General features: G+C 38.1%; 1 protein-coding gene across 1 annotated transcript; it reads left to right on the plus strand.

Annotated features, from left to right (window-relative positions):
* Window positions 1-1744: 1744 nt before the first annotated feature.
* On the plus strand, window positions 1745-15113 carry LOC124834009 (AICARFT/IMPCHase bienzyme family protein). Its single transcript, XM_047308587.2, has 12 exons — window positions 1745-1982; window positions 2064-2166; window positions 3360-3435; window positions 3619-3715; window positions 4463-4565; window positions 4688-4821; window positions 5069-5246; window positions 5626-5780; window positions 5944-6153; window positions 13894-14241; window positions 14330-14456; window positions 14790-15113. The coding sequence occupies exons 1-12, from the start codon at window positions 1827-1829 to the stop codon at window positions 14939-14941; spliced, it is 1839 nt and encodes a 612-aa protein (XP_047164543.2). The 5' UTR covers window positions 1745-1826; the 3' UTR covers window positions 14942-15113.
* The last annotated feature ends 291 nt before the right edge of the window (window positions 15114-15404 follow it).

Consider the following 15404-nt stretch of genomic DNA (forward strand, 5'->3'; position numbering starts at 1 on the left):
AACCAAACCATTCATAAATCAATGTCGTTTCCCTCTACTGTTTCATAAAACAGGGCGATTCAAGTCGTCTTCTATCGTAACTTCAGACCTATCTCCCCGACTTCTCAAGGACTAACGAGTAAAAACACTATGCGCATCGGTGCATTATACTCAGTACAAGATGAAGCCTTTTGGGTGAGACATCCACCTTCTCGCGCTAAAGGAAGTGACACTCGAATCTTTGTCTCTACACGAGACTCCAACATCCTTAACATAGCGTAATACGAAAAGCTCATACATGACCGGCCACAGTACAAGGAAATAACATAGTTTCGTATTTGCATCACAAAGTCAATAACATGTATTTGCCAAAACAAACATCAATTGTACTCAATTAATCATGTACACATACAAACAAGGCAAGAAAAGAAAGCAAGAAAAAAAATCACGAATTTAAGCTCCCCTTACCTTGGTTTCCCGCTAAAACTTTTTTCTAGAATAACCAATGCACTTCAATAACACCTTGGAGCTCTCACAAATCTTCACTCAATCAAACCCTCACTATCACCCTTAAAGTTTATGTCTCTGTTTCTTGATGGCTAAGGTTTCTATGTTAACATAATATAAATAAGAGACATACCTATCTCTATTCGATTTATTTTCTTAATCTTTATAAAAATCCATTATTTTTAGAATATAATCAAATAAAATTATCTTTGTTCTAATTTATTCTTATGAGTCCATAAATAATATATTGTATCATAATATCATCATTATTATTATTATTATTATTATTATTATTATTATTATTATTATTATTATTATTATTATTATTATTATTATCTAACAATAATATCCAATTACATATAATAATATATTAAGATATCTTTTAATTTTTAAATAAAAACAATATTCAAAAATAGCTTTTAGAATTCCTAGTCATATCTAATAATTTCCTTTTCTAATTAAATTATTGAAATTCTTCTAATTAATAAATCATCATATATGATGACTTTTATAACAATTATAGTAATTATATAATAAAGTAACATGAAAAACTACAAAAATATATATTTATTCATCAAAATGTAATTACACTAAAATTTAATTTAATTTAATTTATTTATTATTTTTCTCGTGTGGTACATTAATCTCTAAAACTGAACTCCTTGATAGTTTGGTAAAAATATATATGAAGGATGAAAAAAAGTGTTAAAGTCAGACAATAAAACTGAACTTCAATTAGACAAGTATCGCAAGCCCTCTTCTGATATATCTCAAACGAACTTTGGTTTGGGAACACATGTAAATACAACCAGAATCCAAAATCCACACTTAGATAGCAAACTTATCATTTATTGCAAGTACCAAATTACTATCATCAAATAACTTCTTAACCTTTGACCCATATCATCCTCATCATTGATGGAAGTAACAAGTTGTTGAATAGAAGTAACTAAATCCTTAATCCTCGTATTAGTATTATCATCCTTTTACATAATAATAATATTATTATTATTATTATTATTATAAATAAAAGACATGCCATCCATTTATCACATTATTATGTTACAATAAATTTAATTATTTCATTAATCACGGTATTTTATTTCACTCTCCAAACAAAATGTTTGATGTAAACTTTCCACAATTTTGTGCTAAAAATTGTGATTGGATTTTGGGTTTTCCCAAGAGTTGAGTTTCATATAAGACGTGCCCATTGAACACAACAAAGTAACACAACCTATTTGATGAAAAGGACAAGAATAAGAGAATCTATCAAACCTAAGTCAAAAACTTTGTTAACATAACTCATTGGTTGTGTCACTCTTTAACACACTCAGAGGATGTTTGTGTTGGGTGCTTCCTCCGCCGCAGCCACCGCCGCCGCCGCTACCACCGCAGCCACCATCCCCTCTCGCATTCTCTCTGGAACTCTTCACTCTCCTTATTCCCTCACAACCCCCCATAACTTCTCTTCCCATCTCCTATCCAAAACTTTGGTATTCTTCTTTTTCTCCTTTTTTTTATCTGATTTTTTTTTTGTTGCTAAATGGTATTGGTTTTCAAATGGGTATGTTCAGGTGCGGTCATCTTCACTGCATTTCAGGGGTGTTCCCATCAAAGCCATGGCGGAGACTGATACCATAGCAGCCTCTAAATTTGCTTCTTCTTCCTCTGTCCCTGGTACTTTTCAATTCCACTACCTCTTTTCTTTCGTGTTTTCAATTGTTTTATTTAGGGGTTTTGTTTGTTTATTTTTCACCCCTTTAAGGATAGCCAAAATGAATATTTTTTTTTTATCTAACGGGGGTGATTTACACAATACCACATCTGTGGCTTCAAATGGAGTGGATTGCATTCGTGTCTTTGTTTTCTGATCTCAAAGGGTGGTTATATTTCTCTCTTAATGCCGTTTTTTTATTTTTTATTGCATGACCTTTTGTGATTAATCCGCACTGAGTTTTTCAGAGATTTTGGACTTACTAGTTTTTCTGGTCCCTTTTCTATCGCACTAAGCTATTCATTATTTCCCGTAGTAGTATAGAGAATAATTGATTCTGTGGCTGATGATTATTTGGTAACTGTCAATTATGACTGATATGCAGCTAAACTCTATTTTCTCGTTGTTCATATCCAGTGTTATGAGTTGGTTGGTAATGCATTAGAAACTATTTGTTTTGCAACTTTTGTTTGTGTCTTCAAATTAGCATTTACAGAGCTATCTTCAAATGTCTGAGCCTTTTGACTACTAAGCATCACTTTTAAGTTTGAGTGCAAGACACGATTGCATAAATGATAAGTGCTTTTGAGACAATCCTGTCTGATTTAGAATATCGTTTCTGCATAATTGAATAGGTAACATATTATTACTGGACTCCATCTAAGTATATCAATTGTCAGAGCTGCTACAAGCATGGTTTAGAAGGCCACCATTGTCAAAATCTCCACCGAAGCTCATTTGTTGCACTTCATGAGCATAAGAGGGATTTTAGTAGGGCAGACACAGAAAACTTCTCACGGTTGAGATGTCAAATCAACTAACTTAAAAAATTCATTGTTTTACTATATTAAGCACATCCGCAGCAGTTGTATCTTGTATGTTTGCATTCAATAAGTCCTCCTAATTTAAGGTTTGGTGATTTGCCCCATAAAAATGTTTTGAATAACTTTCCTTCCCTCTGTTCCATCCAAACCAGTTTAGTTTTAATTATAGAGTGAATTTGTATTTATTATTTGTGATTTCAGTTTAGACATACATGTTTACTTTAATCTGTAAGTGTCAAAACATACCCATATTTTACCCTTTGGTGATGTTTTCTATACTTTAAAATGTAAAGATAACTGTTTCTGACATACAATGTTTTTCTGTGAAACAGGGACCAAGCAAGCCTTGATATCATTGTCAGATAAGAAGGATCTTGCATTTGTTGGCAATGGGCTCCAGGAATTAGGGTAAATAAATTATTACAATTAATGAGTTTATTTTCTAGTATGTTAGAATACTATTGTTTTATACTATTTATTTTATTGTTTTATACTATTTATTGGCGCTTTTTTTTTATATGTGGTTTGTGGAATCTTGAGAAGCTTCAGTTGCTATAGTGAATTATTGACAGTTCCTCTATTAAATTGTAGATACACTATTGTTTCAACTGGAGGAACAGCTTCTGCTTTGGAGAAGGCTGGAGTAGCTGTTACTAAAGTAGAACAGCTTACTCAGTTCCCTGAAATGGTGTGTGCGCGTTGCTACTTGAGTTTTCTTCTCTAAACTCTCATGAACAATTCTAGTGCTGAAACTTCTGATGATACGTCTATGAATTATTGTGACTAGGCCCTGTTTGGATAAACATTTTTATTAGAACTTTTACAAAAGACAATAAGGATATCAAATGAATTAAGTTTCTCCTATATGTTAGGAAAGAATTTTGCACTTTAACTGTTATAGAAGCACTTTAACTTGATTTTAACTTGTAATCATAAGCTTAAGCAATTTACCTTATTTTTGTCTCTACTATAAGTGTTTTCTAATTGGTTAGTCAAGCTGTTTTTAATGTTTTTATTGGGTTATAAGGCTTTAGTTTTCTGCTGATATTTTCCTGCGGAACTAGCTGTTATGGTGTTTCTTTTATTGTAACTTTAATGGTTTCTATTGAATGTTGGTAGCCACACCTGTACATGGGTCCAAAAGTTTTAGTCTGTATTAGCATCGTGACTCCTCATTTTTTGTTTACTTAAACCAACATTTCCAATATGGAAATTTGGAGTGTCATAGTTGCAAACTTTTTAGAGTTTAGATTGATGGCTAATCTCCTTGCTATGGTAATCTTATAAATGTTGGCACCCTCAGCAGAATGGATATGTTATAAATTCGGTATTCAAACCCATGGCCAAGCATTCCTCAAGTTACAACTTTTACCATTGTGCCTGGGTTTGCTCTCAGTGTGTACTTACTAGCAGAATGTTGTGGCTTTTTTTGCAGCTTGATGGTCGTGTCAAAACTTTGCACCCTAACATACATGGGGGTATCCTGGCTAGAAGGGACCTAAAACATCATATTGAAGCACTTAATACACATGGAATTGGTAAGTTATGTTGCTATCAACAGCTATTACAAGCGCATGGTGCTAGTTTTCTGTTCAGTTTATGTTGTGCTCATTTAGTTTGAGAGGTTGTATTTTCTTTTGCTTATAGTTTCTCCTTTTAGGTACTTTTGATGTTGTGGTGGTGAACTTGTACCCATTTTACGATAAAGTCACATCAGCTGGTGGCATTGAATTTGAGGATGGAATTGAAAATATTGACATTGGTGGTCCAGCCATGATTAGAGCTGCTGCAAAGGTGGTTTTTTGACTGAATATGCCAAACCTCAATAAATTTGACCTCTTGACATCATTCATAAATCTTTATGTTGTCATGAAAACTTAAAAGGCTTTTCTAAAATGGCTCAGAAAATATCCTATCACTGATCTGACATATGTGGAAAGTATAAGAACCCCTGTCCATTGCATACTGTCTTTGACCTGAATTTTTTAGTTTTTCTATTGAAATATTTTGAGTATATGGTGATAAATTCTTATTTGAGCAGAATCACAAGGATGTTTTAGTAGTGGTTGATACAGAAGATTACCCTGGCCTTCTGGAATTTCTTAAAGGAAACCACGATGATGAAAAGTTCAGGCTAAAACTTGCATGGAAAGCTTTTCAACATGTTGCTTCCTATGACTCTGCAGTATCTGAGTGGTTGTGGAAGCAGAGTGTGGGAGGTACTTTTGTTTCAAGTTTGTGAGGAATTGATTATTGATTCACACTCAACTATTGTTATTTCATTTCCTCAGTGAGATGGAAACGTCCATTACAGAAAAATATTAATAATCTATTAATATAATCCTAGAATGTTAAAGCTTCATGTATAGCCAGCAGATTAGTTGGTGTACAAATTTCATATATTTTATACATTTTCTAATTTTGAAGTTCGTGAAATCAGTGAAAAAAATTGAAATCATATATTTAATTCTGAAACATGAACAGAACTGTCTGTATATTATGCGAGTATACTGAATATGTGTTTAGTTTAAATATTTATAGTGCTTTTGTTAATATTTATGTTCTCAATAGATTTACTTATTCTGTATTTGATGACAGATAAATTTCCTCCTAGCTTAACAGTGCCTCTTTCACTCAAAAGTTCTCTCCGTTATGGTGAAAATCCCCATCAAAAAGCTGCGTTCTATGTCGACAAAAAACTTTCTGAGGTTAATGCTGGTGGAATTGCTACAGCCATCCAACACCATGGAAAGGTGGGAGTCAACACACTAATTTCTTTCATCATCATCATCTAAATTTACTGCTAAATGTATTTCATATATTTAAGAGTTTAAGAGTTTGTAACTGAAAATTGTACCGTTTCTATAAATCTTCATGTAATAACCCTAACATTACAACCTTAACATTATCATGCAGGAGATGTCATATAATAACTACTTGGATGCTGATGCAGCTTGGAACTGTGTATGTGAGTTTAAGAACCCCACCTGTGTAGTAGTGAAGCATACCAATCCTTGTGGAGTAGCATCACGTGATGATATTCTTGAAGCCTACAGACTAGCTGTTAAAGCCGATCCTGTGAGTGCATTTGGTGGAATTGTAGCCTTTAACGTGGAAATTGATGAGGTAAATATTCTATTTGAATTTTTGTCTGATTTTTTCTATACAAAGTGATCCAGTCACTGGTTTTTCATTTTAAGACAAGGAGGAAACAATGTAGTTGAAAATAGGACTGATTTTATTATTCAGAATCATAAAAAATACATTCTGATACTCTCTATTTGTAATAGTCTAATTCTCCTAAAAAGAGAAATAGGAAAACTAGGAAAGGAAAATAAAATAAAAGATTATATATCTATTTCCTTTAATTAGGAAGATTCTAAAGATATTATCTCAAATTACAACACTCCCCCTCAAGCTGGATCATACAAGATTGTATGAACCAAACTTGGAATAGACAAACCCAATCAGAGATAATGTCAATAAACCAAATTGCACACACAAACACATGTAGCCCAAGAGACTCCTCAGCATCATATGGAGAATAATGGACAACAATGGACAAAAGAGATTTGCATTAACAATGGATGATGACTTGCAGCAGCAAACTACAAGAATGGATGAAGGCTTGTAGTGGTTAATCGCAACAAACTGCAGGGACTAGATTGCCATCAATAGTGGCGAACAACAACAAAGCTTCAAGAACTTGATTTCCATGAGTAACATATGGGAGGCCTTCAAAGGCTAACAATAATGAACCTTTAGGGACTTAACTGCCCTAACAACAACGAACCTTTAGGGACTTAACTACCCTAACAACAACGAACCTGCAGGAACTGAACTTCCTTGCAGCGGCTAACAACAACAATCCTGTAGGGACTTAACCACCTTACAGCGGTTGAAACAGCAACAAACCTGCAGGGTCTCCACTACCTTACAGCGGTTGAAACTTTTCTTTCCCTCACGATTGAACGCAGAATGTGAAGGTGGAAGAACGGGTGAGAATTGATCTGTACGAGGGACAAATTTGAATCCCATAACTTTGAAAGAGTCAATTCAGCGGGCGGTCTCAAAGAACAACTCTTAGTGAGCTGTTATAACAAAGCATTGGCAGAAACCAAAAACACCAAAGATTGAGATTTATGATGGCATCAAAAGGCCAAAGACAGGTTAGAGGTCCAAAGTTCTCTGCTGGACTACTCGTAAATGGTGATACTTAACACTGTATCACAAGAAGTACAGGGTAAACTCTAGCCCAAGAAGAAAGTTCTCTGCAGGGGCTGAAAAATATTTCCCCTCACGGCAAACAACGGAAACGACGGCTAGTGCACTTCATGAGACACTCTTAATCTTGACCAAAGAAAATGCGACAGCTTATTGAGGCAACAGTGACAAACTGCAGAGGTTACAACAACTAACTGCAGCGACAACGACATTAAAGCACCCGCCAACAAGGCTGATGAATTGTTGACTGACTTGAGATAAAAATATGTTCTCTTCAGGGCTTAAACACCTCTACACTTACATTTATAGAAAACAAAGTAACTAACCACACTCCTTTCCAACTCACTCTTAGTTGGAACACACTTGAACACAACTCATACACACATAACTCATACACAATAACCAATAATTCTAACACTCCCCCTCAAGCTGGAGCATACAGATTGTATGTACCAAGCTTGGAACAAATAAACTCGATCCGAGGTCCCCTTAATGACTTAGTCAACACAACTGCGAGTTGGTCATTTGATCCAACAAACTTGGTACATATTTCTTTTGACAATAACTTTTCCCGAACAAAATGACAATCAATTTTTATATGCTTAGTCCTCTCGTGAAACACTGGATTTGATGCAATGTGAAGAGTAGCTTGGTTATCACAATACATCTTTATACTCTGGATGTCACAGAAGTTAAGCTCTTGAAGGAACTGTTTCACCCATATAAGTTCACATGTTAGTGACGCCATTACCCTATATTCAGCTTCCGCTGTTAATCGAGCCACTACATTTTGTTTCTTACTTTTCCATGAGATAATGTTTCCTCCAAGGAAAACACAATATCCAGTAGTAGATCGTCTATCAATAGGAGAACCTGCCCAATCGGCATCACAATATCCTGATACCTGAAGGCTTCCTTTTTCTTCATATAACAACCCTTGCCCAAGAGCCTTTTTCAGATACCTTAGAATGCGAATGATAGCTTTCCAATGGCCAACACATGGAGCTTGCATGAACTGACTAACCACCCCAACAACAAAAGATAGATCTGGCCTTGTAATAGTGAGATAGATTAGTTTTCCAACTAGCCTCCTATATCTCTCCAAGTCGGAGAATAACTCACCTTCTGTTGTTAATTTTTGATTTGGGTCCATGAGACTCTAAACCGGTCTACAATCAATCATGCCTGTTTCTTGCAAAATATCCAGAGCATACTTCCTTTGGGAGATTACAACTCCATCTTTTGACTGAGCTACTTCAATGCCTAAGAAGTATTTAAGGCTTCCAAGATCCTTGGTTTGGAAATGTCTACAGAAGTACTCCTTCAATTGAGATATTCCAGCAGTATCATTCCCTGTAATAACGATATCATCAACATATACAATTGAGAATGGTGCAATTTGCAAACCAAGCACATGGTGCTGAATTTTCCAAACCAAGCACATGGTGCAATTTACAACATATACAAATTTAAGCCCAAATTTCTGAACAATGGAGCTGAATTTTCCAAACCAAGCACATGGTGATTGCTTGAGCCCATATAGAGATCGGTGCAATTTGCAAACCATACCAGACTCCCACTGAGCAACAAACCCAGGAGGTTGCTCCATATAAACTTCCTCCTCAAGATCACCATGGAGAAAGGCATTCTTGATATCTAATTGATGAAGTGGCCAATGACGAATTGCTGTCATTGCAAAGAACAGACGAATGGTAGTCATCTTGGCCATGGGAGAAAATGTGTCACAATAATCAAGGCCATACACCTGAGTGTACCCTTTTGCAACTAGTCGGTCTTTGAGCCGATCAATGTCACCATTAGGGCCAACTTTAATTGCAAAGACCCATTGACAACCAACAGCCTTTTTGCCCGGGGGAAGTGGCACAAGCTCCCAAGTATTACTGTGGTCAAGAGCCTGCATTTTAGCAATCATGGCTTATCGCCATCCAGGAAGATCAAGTGCTTCTTTCACATTTTTGGGTATAACCACAGAGAACACTGAGGATAAAAGGGAATAAAAGGAGGGCGACAATCTGTGATACCTAAGAAAATTATAAATGGGATGAGGGTTTCGAGTGGAACGAGTACCTTTTCTGAGAGCAATGGGCCAACCAAAATCATCTTCACCAGGAGGCGTGGCAGGAGGCGATGAGGGAGAAGAATCTGAAGGAGGAGATCCACCATTTTCTAGAAGAGGACTACCCATCGGGGTACTGTGTCGGAAGATATCAATATGTGGAGAGGAAGGTTCGGGAGGACCTTGAGCATGACTTGGATTGACAGTGACATTAGAGATATTGGACTCAACTACTGGAAGAGGAAGCACCTGTTGGAGGATATGGACATCTTGAACAGATGGAGAGAAGAAAAGTGTCTGTTCAAAGAATGTAACATTGCAGACATGTAGTACTTCTTGGTTTCAGGAGAGTAACACCGGTACCCTTTTTGAAGTCGAGAATAGCCCAAAAAGACACATTTGATTGCATGAGCGGAGAGCTTGTCTAGCCCTAGAGACATGTCGTGAACAAAACATACACAACCAAAAACCCGAGGAGGGGTGTGAAAGAAAGGATCATTGGGAGAGAGAATGGAGAAAGGGACTTTATTATTGAGAGAGGAGGAAGGCATCCTATTAATAAGAAAACAGGCGGTTAAGATGGCATCCCCCAGTGATGGACAGGTATATGGGCACCAAGCAAAAGGGTACGAGCAGTTTCAACTAAGTGTCTATTGTTTCTTTCGACTATACCATTTTGTTCGGGTGTATGAGGACAAGTGGACTGATGCAAAATACCATGGGAGCTAAGGATTGCAGAAAAATTGGATGAGAAATACTCTTTAGCATTATCACTTGTTAAGATTTTAATCACTTGACCAATTTGGTTCTTGATTTCATTCAAAAAGGATGTGAAGATGGGTAACAATTCAGAGCGATCTTTCATTAGATAAACCCAAGTACATCTAGAATACTCATCAATAAAGGTAACAAAGTACCTAAAACCAAAAGAAGAGACGCGACTAGTTCCCCAGACATCAGAATGAATAATAGAAAAACTAGAATTACATATTTATTGAAACTTTTTAGGAAAGACAGATCTAACATGTTTTACTAGTTGACAAGACTCACATTCTAAAGTCTCACTAAGTTCAGGACACATCTTTTTTAACTTTGACAAGTGAGGGTGGCCAAATCGGTCATGTAACACTTTAGGGGGAAGAGTTGCAACACAGGAGACCCGTGGACGAGTTCCAAAATGGTATAAACCTCCAGCTTCATATTCTTCTCCAATCTGTCTCCCTGAGCCACGCTCCTGTATAACAAAAGATTTTGAATTGAAAGTTATTGAACAATGTAACATTTTGGTTAACTGACTTAAGGAAATTAAATTGAATGGACAATTAGGGACAAAAAGAACAGATTTCAGAGTTAGAGAGGGAGACAGGGAGACTTGATCGACTCCCTTTGAACAAGTTTTAGAGCCATTTGCAAGAGTAATGAAATGGGGTTTTTCTTGGAGGGAAAGGGTTGAGAACAATGAGGTATTACCAGAGATGTGATCAGAAGCACCCAAGTCAATTACCCATGAATTTTGACCTTCCATGGATTGAGAAATGCAAGCTGTGGATGTACTTGGGGATTGAGATGATTGCGTCAAGCTGTTAGACTTTAATCGCAGATACTCTTCCTCAGTGAACTTGGAGTTGGAAGTGGGAGTTTCAGCCTTAGAGATATTGGCTGTTTTTGAAGGAAAACCATGCAAGGAGTAGTAGTTTTCTTGGGTGTGACCCATCCTCTTACAGTAAGTGCACTGTGAACGTCCCCTACCTCCACGTCCTCCTCCTCTAGTGCCCCGTCCTCCTCTTCCCCGCGTAGCAACCATGACAAATGGTTCCATTGTTTTAGGAGCTTCCTGAGATTGAGGCACTGGAACATGAAGAAGACGTGTGGTCAAGGCTTCCAAGGAAGGGACCTCATGACTTGTCAGAAGTTGATCTCTGATATGATTCAAATCAGGGTGTAAAGCACGGAGGATCATCACCATATAATACTTGTCAAGCTTCTTCTTGATGTCTTCCGAAGATTCCACTTCCAAGAACATTTTCAACTCTTCCACAGCTGCTTGGGCTTCAGTCATGAAGGAGACCATATCATGGTCTGTCATTTTGAGACATGCAAGCTTGTTTGCTGTATCATAGAGACGTTGAATATCATTAGCATAAATGCTTTGAGCTTTCTTCCAAAAAGAGTGACATGTTTTGAAGGCTCTAAGAGATATCAAAAGTCGGGGTTCCACAGACTGCCACAATAGGGCACACAATTGGAAATCTGCTTGTTTCCATTGTTCAGCTTTTTCAGAAGGTACTTGGCTTCCATCCTACTCAAGGTGGTCATAATGTCTTTGACCGAGAAACCATATTTCCACGGCAGCAGACCAAGAGAGATAATTCTTTCCGTTTAGCTTTTCAGAAGTAATTGAGGGACTTCCAGAGAAAGAAAGAACACTTCCAAACGCCATTGTTGATAAAAATAGGAGAGGAACCAAAAAGGAGCCAGAAAATCGAGAGGAACTAGAAAACCCTAGGGGTTTCTTTGGGTTTTCTTCAAGGGGAGCTTCTAGACCTCACTGACGTAGGGTTTTGAGGGGCAGAGCAGAGAGAGGAGGTCCAGGCGACGACTATGGAGGTGTCGCGGTGACTTTCAGGCGACCAGAGGGCGGCGCGTGAGCTGCACGCGCCTGTTCGCAGCGCACAAAGAAGCGGCGCGTGGCGGAGCGTGGGAAAGAATCAGACGCCGGCACTGGTGGGGTTGGTCGTCGCGTGAAGAGGCGAACCAGATCTAGTGGTCGCTGGACGGAACAGTGACGGCGGACAGCGGCGGATCGCAGAGGACAGATGCGAGATGGCAGAGAACCAAGTTGAAGAGCTTCAAACTGTAGTTGACAACTGCAGACAGTGGCAAGACAACCGCGGACGGCAGCAATGGGCACCAGACAGATGCAAACAACAATGACAATGCTGGTGGACCACTTTAGGACAGAAACCAGAGTAGGTACCAACTTGAGATAAAAATATGTTCTCTTCAGGGCTTAAACACCTCTACACTTACATTTATAGAAAACAAAGTAAGTAACCACACTCCTTTCCAACTCACTCTTAGTTGGAACACACTTGAACACAACTCGTACACACATAACTCATACACAATAACCAATAATTCTAATAGACTAGAACATCACAGCTACAAAAATAGACTCCCCTTCATGCCACAGGCCAACGGGAACATCACACTTGCAAGAGAGAATCACGAAACTGTAACCAGATGGTGGAGACAAGCTTGGCCACAGGTGCTGCACAAGAAAGGGAAGAAAAGGCAAGAACAACACAGCACGACGTGAGGCGAAACCCATTGATGGAGGCAGAGAGCCCTTCGCAATGGAGACGCAGTGGCATCGAATGCTAACTAGGCATCGAAAGAGCTCTCCCTGGTCATGAAACGTGAGGCGAACAGTAGCTCACAAAGCGGAACTCACGGAGAGAAGAAAAAGATGCTGTGAAGACAACGAAGATGGCAGCCATGGATGCTATGGAGGATCAGAACAGAGAGATGGAGGTCCGGCGACATGACTGGAAGTGGTGCAGTGTGATTCCGACACAGGGACGGTGGCGCGTGACGGCGCATGCGGACGAGACAGAGACGTCGACCACCATGGTTAGGTCGCGCTTGAAGAGAGGATCCAGATCCGTTGGTCACCGATCGAAACTGTGGCGGTGGCCGGGGATGATCGCACAGATTTGGTGCTTGTGACGGCGCGTGAATGAGAGGTAGCCCTCGGAACCGACGTGGTTGGTCGTCGCTTAAGGAGGTGGTCCAGATCCGCTGGTCACCCGGCGAAAGTGCAACGGTGGCCGGTGGCGGACGGTGGCCAGCGGCGTACGGAGGATGATGGTGGTCGATGGCGGAGAGCAGCGGTGCACATCGGAATAAATAGTGAAGGCAGTGGCCTTTCATGGGTTCTTCGAAGAAGAGACTTTCGGTCTCTTTGATTCAACTGGGAGTCAATAAGAATGCCAAAAGGAGCAAAGTTGATAGGGCATCAACAGATCTAAAGCACCAGTTTCAACTACTGGTTCGAAAGGGAATGGATTTGAATCCCATTCTAATCATACGCAAACAAACTCTATATTTGGTAAGATAGAACTTGACCAGGGCAATTGGAGCCCATTAAAAGCACATGTTAAAGAAGAGACTTTTAGGTGGCGGCGGCCATGGTGGCCGGCCGTCGGCAGACAGCAAGGACAGCGGAAGCGGATCAGACAAGCTCTGATACCAAGTTGAAAATAGGACTAATTTTATTATTCAGAATCATAAAAAATACATTCTAATACTCTCTATTTGTAATAATCTAATTCTCCTAAAAGGGAAACTAGGAAAGTAAAATAAAATAAAAGATTATATATCTATTTTCTCTAATTGGAAGATTCTAAAGATATTATCTCAAATTACAACAAATGTTATATAAGTTTTTGTTTTTAATATTTTTCATATCTATTTTCTCTAATTAGGGAGATTCTAAAGATATTATCTCAAATTACAACAAATGTTATATAAGCAATGTTTTTAATATTTTTCATATATTTTAGGCACTTGCTAAAGAAATTCGAGAATTCAGAAGCCCCACAGATGGTGAGACAAGGATGTTTTATGAAATAGTAGTTGCACCCAGCTACACAGAGAAGGGACTTGAGATTCTGCGTGGAAAGTCCAAAACTCTAAGGATTCTTGAAGCCAAAAAGAATGAAGCGGGAAAGCTTTCACTCAGACAGGTTGGTGGAGGTTGGTTGGCTCAGGATTCAGATGACTTAACCCCACAAGACATCAAGTTCAACGTGGTCTCTGGGAAAGCTCCACAAGATGATGAACTTCGTGATGCAGAGTTTGCATGGTTGTGTGTGAAGCATGTCAAAAGCAATGCCATCGTGATAGCTAAGGTTCTTATCTCTCATACCATGAAACTTTTCTCTGCCTTATGTAATAGGTTCAAGAAACTGATCCCTTTTGTTATATAATCTTCTGCAGAACAACTGTATGCTAGGTATGGGAAGTGGGCAACCAAACCGTGTGGAGAGTTTGAGAATAGCAATGAGGAAAGCCGGAGATGATGTTAAAGGAGCAACCTTGGCCAGTGATGCCTTCTTCCCATTTGGTAAGTCTTATTTTCATATAAATGCAATACCAACATTCTTACTTAGTATCTTTCTTTTCATGTTCATGCAACTGAATCTTGTGCTGGAGGATTTTCCTCTATTGTGAGAAGCTGAGCTACCTTTTTTGCTGGATAAACATAAACATCATTATGATGAGATTTTCAGTTAACATCAAACCATCACAAGACAATGGTAAATTGTTAAAGAATGAAAAAAACTCACCCCAGTGACAGAAGAGTCCTTGCTATGTGAAAGTAAATTAGTTTAGAGTATAAGTTTCTTTTTCTTTTTGATAATTCTGTTAACATGGATGCATCTTAATCTATGAACAGCTTGGAAAGATGCTGTGGAAGAAGCATGTGAAAGTGGAATTGGTGTTATAGCAGAACCAGGTGGGAGTATCAGGGACCAGGATGCCATAGACTGTTGTAACAAGTATGGTGTTTCACTACTCTTTACCAATGTCAGGCACTTTAGGCACTGACTGAATTTTGCCTTTCTACTTCAACTTTTTGTTTCTGTTATCCAACCGGTGTTGCTCAAACTTGTGCTTCCAGTAGGTAGCACTGAAACCTGTTTCTGAAATCAACTGAATGTATGAGTAAGGATTGTTCCATCCAATTTACATAGAAAAAATAAATTGATATTCTCCTACATTTCAATATCTTGTAGCTTATCCATAAAATAATTTAGCTTTCTCTTAAAGTGTTTATAGAGAAGTTTGTTGAAATAAACTCATTGTGTGGATAGGTTTGAATAACAAACCACTCAATTATACTAAGATTGAGAGGACTAACCAACAACAGTAAGGGAGACCAATTTTAAAATTTAAATTTTTAATAAAATATGTATAGTAGTGTTCTTTTAATATTTCAAAACATATTCCATATTTATATCTATATATAAGACAAGTGAACAGTAACCTCTTTTGTTTAATATTACAAATA

This window comes from Vigna umbellata, chromosome 7 (assembly GCF_029865625.1).
Source record: "Vigna umbellata cultivar VRB3 chromosome 7, Vumbellata_1.0, whole genome shotgun sequence".
Classification (NCBI taxonomy): domain Eukaryota; kingdom Viridiplantae; phylum Streptophyta; class Magnoliopsida; order Fabales; family Fabaceae; genus Vigna; species Vigna umbellata.

Excerpts from the sequence above, each read along its gene's own strand:
- LOC124834009 (XM_047308587.2), top strand. The coding sequence starts at position 1,827 with ATGTTTGTGTTGGGTGCTTCCTCCGCCGCAGCCACCGCCGCCGCCGCT. Across the intron at positions 5,247-5,625 it reads GTGGAAGCAGAGTGTGGGAG|ATAAATTTCCTCCTAGCTTA; the intron begins GTACTTTTGTTT and ends ATTTGATGACAG. Across the intron at positions 5,781-5,943 it reads CCATCCAACACCATGGAAAG|GAGATGTCATATAATAACTA; the intron begins GTGGGAGTCAAC and ends ATTATCATGCAG.